Source organism: Spodoptera frugiperda, chromosome 28, assembly GCF_023101765.2.
Source record: "Spodoptera frugiperda isolate SF20-4 chromosome 28, AGI-APGP_CSIRO_Sfru_2.0, whole genome shotgun sequence".
Taxonomy (NCBI): domain Eukaryota; kingdom Metazoa; phylum Arthropoda; class Insecta; order Lepidoptera; family Noctuidae; genus Spodoptera; species Spodoptera frugiperda.
This window is the reverse complement of record NC_064239.1, coordinates 1,737,516-1,746,150: the sequence shown is the minus strand read 5'-3', so window position 1 is coordinate 1,746,150 and position 8,635 is coordinate 1,737,516. Positions and strand designations below refer to the sequence as shown.

The following is an 8,635-nucleotide window of genomic DNA, read 5'->3' as shown; positions in this document are numbered from 1 at the left end:
TTATATTATTCAAATCAGTGGCAAAATGGCAATCACACGTTATGAAGACGTTGACTTTTATTGACGTACTTTTGACTTTTGACATTGACATTACCGATGGTATGACATGGGATGTGTGTTCATGGATTCATAGGATTTATAATCCAATTTCATTCATGTTGCTGAGCGGGAAAAGTTAATATTGTTAAAGTAATAACATTAACAAGAAAACTCAATGAGGTTTACCTCAAAGCCAGCACTGAAAATCTACGCAACGCTAATAAGTGCGTTTTCAAAGCAATAAAACATCGATTGCATCGGTTTGCAACGTAGTAAACATTTGTTATTTACAGCCAAGAGTATCAAAAATTGGCAGTATTTAAGTACAATGAATATGGATATGGATAGTGGTAGTGATAATAACTGGAGAGGTGTGCCTTTGACTGAGTTGTATGGGTCCCAATCTCCGTGGGGAGCGCCAGAGTTCCGGCTCGTTTCACCGTCGTACAATCACGCTGTGTTGTACCATGTGCCGAGTAGTGGGTGTTTGGCGGCAGACAGGCCACCGAAGCCGCAGATAGGACAGGACAAATGGGACTCTGAACATGTCCGGATGCCCTGTTCTGATCAGAGTCTTTACCCTGTCGTGGATGTAAGTTGTACAGCAGTATTCATACAAGAAAAGAGACAATGCTATCTCCTTAGCTGTCCACATAGCTGCTTCTCGACCCCTAAGTGTGCTTACTGACTATAGTTTGCTTTATTATAAAACACACATCGGTTTTGTTTTCTTTCTTTCTCCTTGAACTTGTATTGTTATGTGTAGGTCAATTACTAGATAAGACCATTTGATAATTCAAAGTATGATAATGTGGAATGTTACAAAATGAACTTGTGATATTTATTTATCATCTTATTGGATAATTATTTTGTTTTAAAGATTTTACTTATCTCCATAGTTACTAGTTAATCACTTTGGTTTTCAAATAGATTTTTGAATTATAAGGATGCTTTTCCACCAGAGATGTGCTATGTAGTAAAAGCTTCCAATCCCGCAGCCTGAATTCAATCTCGGTATTTGCGGGACTACAAATTTTAAATCCCGCGGGATCTCGGTATTTGCGGGATCCCGCATATTGAAAATATTCATATATAAATAAGGCAAATAAAACAATGAATTAATCAACTAACTCCGCATTTATTTAAATATTATTATAAGTATGAGATCAATCAAATTACACCGTTTATTCTTCACAAATACAGCAAAAACATGAGTTCTATCTTCTTCATAAAATACACCAAAAAATAAAATATCAACTAAAAAAACAAATTTCGACTGAAAATAAAAGTTGGTTTATTTATTTAGTTTCTCAGCTAGAGCTAAATTGAACATTTTTGCGAAGGAAACACAACATATCTAAACTGTCATGCAGAAAGCAGAAAATGCCCTCTCGGCTTCCACACTAGTCGGCGGTATTCCTTTTTATGTAAATGTAAGATATTTTCCCATTGACCCCCCAGATTCATAGCGAGTCATTTCTTTTTTTATAATGGACTCAAGTGTATTAGCTCGAGACTCGAGATGGTGACGGGCAAAGTACATTACGCGCGCATTACGCTCTCGCGAGAGGTCGCATGCATGCTTTTTTCAGTCCCGCAAATCTCGCGGATCCCGCACCCGTAATCCCGCATCACGCGGGAGTGGAAAAGGACGCGGGATCCCGCAATACCGAGATCTCGGAATATCGAGATTGGAAGCCCTACTATGTAGCTATGCTATGAAGATGTTATAGCTAAGCTGCAAAACTATGTGACTGTTTCCACCAATATTAAGCTATGTAGCTGTGCAAGGAAGATGTGCACCTTGAGTATTTTATGTATAGATAGTAGGGAAGCCATCCATAGCACATATCTGGAAAGATAGAAGTTCTGGAAAGATATGTGCTATGGATGGCTGGCTATAAAAAACATAGCTTATGATTGGTGGAAGCCAAATGCATCCACAGGAACATAGCACAACACATCTCTGGTAGAAAAGCAGTGAACATTTTATTTGTTTCTTTAATGAAAAAAATTTGCTAGCATAATACATTTTTATTTCAGAATAATGGTGTGAGCCATCTCAAGAAGCGCTGGGAGATGATAGAGAATGCTCTCTCAAAACCAATAAGGAATAGCCATGAGTTAGGCAGTGCTATACTCAGCTACAATACTAACTTCCGGAATACATGGAAGTTCAAGGGACTGCATAAACTTTTTAATGAGGTATGTTTATAAAGTGTTTCTTTACTCAATATATTATCATGTTTTTGTTTACATTTGTACATACTTTTTATTTAAGTGCTAAATAAAATTGGTTTTCTTTAAAAGATTGCTTCCTATGTATGTGCAACTATAACTATTAAAAAATACTCCAAATATTCCTGCTCTTCATGCATTAATATAATTAGGTGCGTTAGTCGAGTGGTCGCAAGTGCGACAGCCAGTCTAGACTGCCGGTCAAGGGGTCTCGGGTTCGATTCCCGGTCAGGCAAAGTATTACTGGGATAAAAGGCATGGTTGTAATTATACATAATTATTAAAATTTTGTAAACAAGTGTATGTAAGTTGTACATTAATTACTGTTTTTTCCATTTACAGTATCTAGAAGAGGAGGAAACTCGGTACTTCTTTGATGTTACCCTACCAGAGATTATAAAACTTGCATTGGATCTACCGAAGTTGGTGCAAGCACCAATACCTTTACTCAAGTAAATATTTTATCAGTTTAACAATATCTGAAAATTGGATGATTTGACTTACTATCTGATGTCAGTTTACTATTAATTTTGACCACTTGATAACAAAATTTAGTTGCAGAGTCATGCATTTGTAGATACAATCGATTTTCAAACTTATTTTTTATATATGTGTAGAGTTCAAAATCTTTCTGACTTAATCATAAATTCTTTATATTGACATGTTTATTTCTTATTTTTTTAAGGGGTGGTTTTATAATACTTATGTACCTTTTTGTTGTTTTTCTAGGCAACACAAGAACTTCTCAGTGTCTCTCTCCCAGCAACAGATAGCGAGTCTCCTTGCCAACGCATTCTTCTGCACATTTCCAAGAAGGAACGCCACTAAGAAGACTTCTGAATATGCTTCATATCCTTTCATTAATTTCAACTCGTAAGACTTCAATATTTTATTTAGCTTTTTTTTTGTTTCTTTAAACAACATTGCCTTACACTACGATATTTCTCCTGTATCGTGGGTTTGTTTACAAACATACATTGTTCACACACCTAGACCCGCAACAACAATTTGTGAATCACACAAAGAGTTGTTCCGTGTGCGAATCGAACTCGCTGCATGTTGCGCGGCTGCTGGTTGCCCAGCCACCGCGTCAAACCGTGCTGTCTAATTGATTTAAAATGTTCTTTTTAACTCATACAATATGTTGTTAATCTTTTTACCCAAAATTAAATAATACTGTAGTTGGTACCATGTGAATGCTATAACAAGTTATATCAAAATCTACTTTCTTCTTTCAGGTCTGGTCTCTATGAGTCTACTAACTCAGATGCTAACTTGGAGAAACTGAAATGTATCTGCCATTACTTCAGAAGAGTTGTGACTAAAGGTGACATTCTGTTCAATATCTAACATAATAAATATATTTTGGCAAAAGACATAGAAAACCATAAACTATCCAATTATTCTATTAACCACTATAAAATTTAGTATTTTTTTATGGTTTAAACCAGTTAAGTAGCTGACGAATCACCTGATGGTAAGCAATCACTGCCTGCCATCAGAACACACGAATCACCAGAGGCGTAACAAGGGTTATTGGGGAATCGGGGTTTGAGAAAATTTAAGGAACGGAATAGGCCTACCAGTAACCCTACTCACACAACGAAAGACAACGCAAGCGTTTCATAGAATACCCTTAAAACCAACCACTACGTAAAAACTCACTCTCCATACAAAACCCTGGCGTAGTATGTCCCACTAAGCTCTCCGTGTGTGCAGTACAGTCCCGGTCGGCACGCTGACGTTCAGCCGTCGCTCGGTGCCGCCGCGCGACTGCCCGGCCTGGGCCGGCTCCACCAGGCCCATAGGGTCCATACCCCTACACGTGGAACCGGTCAGCACTATTGAAGATGCTGACTCGTTGATACAGATCGATTTTGCTAACAAGTAAAAATTTTTTTATTTCTTTTTATGCTGCTTGCTTTGATTACATTCGTTGCGCTTAAAATAAATAAGTGTCAAACATACTATAAAAAGGCAATGTTTAACACATCGGCTAAGTGTGTACTTAAAATCGTCAAATGCTTGATTTTTGCCTCCAAAAAGAATGGTTTGCACCAATCTTTTGGTAGTTCCTACAGGTATTTTCATGATTTTGGTCTATTAATTGGTTCAAATCCATTTTTAATATGAAAAGTCTAAGTATAACTAATTTTACATAACAGCTATTTAAATATGCTCTTTATTTTCTTATGCCTAGAATCCATTTTACCTAATTGTACTCTTCCCTAGGTTCCTAGGCGGTGGCGTGTTGGGTCATGGTTGTGTACAGGAAGAGATTCGGTTCGTGATATGTCCGGAGCTGATGATATCCATGCTGTTCACTGAAGTTATGAGGCCCAATGAAGCTCTTATGATTATTGGTATGTATTAACTATTCAGTCCAAGATCACCCCAGTTTATTGATAAAAGATTACAAATAAGGTTATATCATTAGAATTTAAAACGGGATATTTATCAATTTATCTGATCACGCTTTTAACAACAAACTCAAATAAAACAAACAATATCGGAAACTCACAAAAACTAATAAAGATGCTAAATATCCTGTTTTAAGTTCTAGTGTCATTACTAGTGATCATGTCGGTTTAAAACTTATAACCGTGTGTTGGTTATGCTGATTGACGCAGTGGTTGGACAACCAACTAGCACGCAACGTGTTACGGTTTCGATTTCCAATGTTTTGTGATTTTGATTCTTGCTTTGAACAAATGTTTGTGTGATCCACACATTGCTGTTGTGGGTGTTATGTGTAAAGTGATATGTGATATTTTTATATTCGTAAACTCATCCATGACACACAAAATATCCCCGGAGCTGCGGACTACTAGCGAGTTTACCGGGGCTCCGGCACGAAAAGCAGGAGTAGGAACGTGGTGGTTCTTAGTCATTAAGAGTCTCACACTCCTTTTCGCTTCGCCCTGGCGAGAGAATCTGATGATTATGGTATCTATACTAATATTATAAAGCTGAAGAGTTTGTTTGTTTGATTGTTTGTTTGTTTGAACACGCTAATCTCTTAAACTACGGGGCAGATTAGAAAATTATTTTTGTTTAGATAGTGAATTTATCGAGGAAGGCTATAGATTATAAAACATAACGCTATAACCAAAAGGAGCCAAGCAGAGCGGGTGAAACCTCGCGGAAGTAGCTAGTTAAAAATATAATGATACTGATAACGGTGTAGGTGCGGAGCGCTACAGTAAGTACGTGGGCTACGGGCACAGCTTCCAGTTCGCGGGCGAGCACCGCGACGGGACGCCGCGGGACTCGTCCGCGCGCCGCCGCACCGCCGTGCTGGCCATCGACGCCGTGCCATACAGCGGGCTGGCGCAGGAGTTCCGCAGGGAAGCCATCACCAGGGAACTTAATAAGGTGACAGTTTGAACCTAGTTTATACTAGGAGAAATGATGAAGGCTCACCCCCTATTACATGGGACTTATGCCACATATGATGAAAAGTGAGTGTACATTATATAGCGGCATTACGTGCCATAATGTGCACCTCTGCCTAACCCTTCGGGGATAAAAGGTGTCACGTTGCAGCAAAGAGTGAAGAAAGATATAAACTTCTAAATAGTATGCACTATAAAAGATTTGCCACGATACTCATTTAGAGATCGAATCAATAACCGTCTGTTGACCAATCCTTAACTTGTTATTAAACAATGAAGTTCAATTTTGTTATTTATCCTTTAACTGCCATCAGAAAACTGTTGAATACAAATCATCCACTAACGTAGACCTACTTGGCAGTTAACGTGTTAAACAATCGGGCTCAGAATAAAAACCAAAAATGTATCCTTTTGAAATCGTCTTGATGTGTGTTTTTCTTTCATTCTCCAGAAGAAGTTTTGTAATTCCTTTATATGAACATAGAACCAGTATTTTAGCGCTGGTTCACCATCTTCATATAAGTACCAGATAAACTAATGTGACAGATAGTTCATACAAATTGCTATCCTGGGACATAGCGGCTATCCAAACATTGTGAAACAGGCCTTTAGCCTATTATTAGAACTTGAGACGGGATATTTACCGTGTTTAGTTATGTCGATGAGTTTCAGTTCATCCGTGATCATGGCGCTTGCACCAGTGCCGAAATATCGGAAACTCATCGACATAAAAAAAAAAACATGGTAAATATCCCGTCTCAAGTCCTAATGATAGTGTTGTGACTATGCCAGTTTAAGACAGGCCCTTAGCCTTACAACCTAACCCTCTTTTGTTCGCAGGCGTGGGTGGGCGTATCATTCGACACGGACGTGAGCTCGGACCGGCTGCAGTACCCGGGCGTGGCCACCGGCAACTGGGGCTGCGGGGCCTTCGGGGGCACGCCGCACCTGAAGAGCCTGATACAACTCATGGCCTGCAGTCAGGCCCGAAGGCCTATGGCCTACTACACCTTCGGAGACACACAGCTCAGGGATGATATCGCTAACATGTATAACTTGTTGGCACGGCATAATGTTACTGTTGGTGAGTGGTTTGGGGTTAATTATGATTGTTTTGTTTGTTTCGGTTTTTGGTGGTAGCTTTTTGGTTTCAAAGTCAAAGTCAAAGTCAAAATCATTTATTTCAAATAAACCAGGAAGGCACTTTTGAACGTCAAAGCAAATATAATAATATTAATAACGTCTGTCTGTCGGTCAGTCCTCTAGTGAAGCTATTTGCTCTTTGGTTTCTTATATGGTGGTTAAAGGTATGCGTCCACAGGCTCGCATCGTACGCATTGCACGCAATGGATTTTAGTTTGTCTTGTATAGAAACTCATACAACTGCTTCCACAGATTCGCATCGTACGGACCGTATCATCAGCAATACCTACATGCGATGCATACTGATGACGTCATACGGAATGCGTGCGATGTGTATGATGCGGGCCTGTGGAAGCTTAGTACTTCTAGAAATTCAAGAAGTAAATAGATCTAATGAGGGTTTTCGCTTTTGCGCTCATAAAATGGCGTTAGTTAGGTCATATGAGTCCAATCAGCATAGCATAGTTTGACTGTTTGATAATGTGATATTAGCAATTATTTTATTGGTCAATGAACCTTAGCTACCGCTTCTAGTTGCTCGAAAGCCCATCATCGTCATTAGATTAGTCTTTAAATATTCGTTTTCGGTTTCAGTGAAATAACCAATCTTACTTTTGTGTTCCAGGTCAACTATACAGGTACATAGTGAGGTTTGCACAAGAGAACAATGTACTACTGACACGGTTCTACACATATTTGGAGAAAGTGTTAAAGGAGAACAAAGAATCATCACAGAACTCCAGCGATAACATGATGGACATTGTAAGTAATGTTCAAATTTGAACTTTATTGCTATTTACAAAAAAAGTTCACTTTCCTTTAACGATTTGTGACCAACATTTATGTGTTCTGAATTCTACTTAATTTCATTTAGAGTTGATATTTGCGTGAACATTGCCATACTGAACTAGGAACCATTAATGTTTTCTATTATTACATTTCAGAGCATCACCGAATCGACAGCAGGGCCAGTAGTAATAGAAGACGGATCAACAGACAATTCTCCTGACTTATTCTCTCAAGATGAAATGGACGAAAGTTTACTAGAAGTTACAATACAATCCGAACGAATAGCTAACAAAACTGACACCAAAAAAGAGACACCAAAAATCACCCGAAAAGCAGAAACAAATACTAATAAACAAGTAACACCTATCCAGTCAACTAAACATTTAACAGAGCAACAGATAGAACAACAAATCACGCAACAAATCGACCAAGAAGTCGCCCAACTAGTTGAACAAAAAGAATCATCGAAGTCCCCACCTACAGCTGACACTAAAAAAATGTCTTTACTAGACGCGGTTACTATCATGGATCAAGATGACAAACATGAACAGCATACATCGCCTGCTTCCAACAAAAGGTTCTCATTACGAACCGATACAAAGCCAGCAATGAATACCGAAAGCGAATCGACACCGGAACGCAAAAAAGGCACGCCTAAGAAAAAAATAACAGATTATTTTAGTACAAGGAATAAATAAAAATAAGGCAGTTTGTGAATGAGGTTTTTAATTTATGAAATTTTTGTTTCGTCTCGAAGGGTGTTATTGCTAGAAAAATGCAAATAAAATGTTGTATATATGTAGCAAAAATGTTTTTATATAGGTCACATTATACTTAACTAGTTTATAAATTAAAATTCAGGGTTCCTAAGCATAATGTTAGTATCTGGTATGTACTAAAAAATACCAAAATAGCACGTTTTTAATTAATCGTGAAAGCGTAAGAACAAACTTACTATAAAAATTGTTAGTTAGTCTAAATTATACTGTGAGTAAAAACTTATTAGAAAATCTTAATGGAAAATCCCTACT

The 8,635-nt window shown here is 38.1% G+C and overlaps 1 protein-coding gene across 2 annotated transcripts; it reads left to right on the top strand.

Annotated features, from left to right (window-relative positions):
* The first annotated feature begins 80 nt into the window (after window positions 1-80).
* LOC118265627 (poly(ADP-ribose) glycohydrolase) lies at window positions 81-8,321 on the top strand. 2 transcript variants are annotated; one of them, XM_050705715.1, is made up of 12 exons: window positions 81-263; window positions 333-631; window positions 2,083-2,244; window positions 2,620-2,729; window positions 3,007-3,150; window positions 3,516-3,604; window positions 4,002-4,164; window positions 4,510-4,640; window positions 5,465-5,652; window positions 6,513-6,756; window positions 7,441-7,577; window positions 7,760-8,321. In XM_050705715.1, exons 1-12 carry the CDS (start codon window positions 215-217, stop codon window positions 8,300-8,302), a joined length of 2,259 nt encoding a protein of 752 aa, XP_050561672.1. In that variant the 5' UTR covers window positions 81-214; the 3' UTR covers window positions 8,303-8,321. The 2 variants fall into 2 exon arrangements, with proteins under 2 accessions (XP_050561672.1, XP_050561673.1); XM_050705716.1 differs by having other exon boundaries at window positions 81-631.
* The last annotated feature ends 314 nt before the right edge of the window (window positions 8,322-8,635 follow it).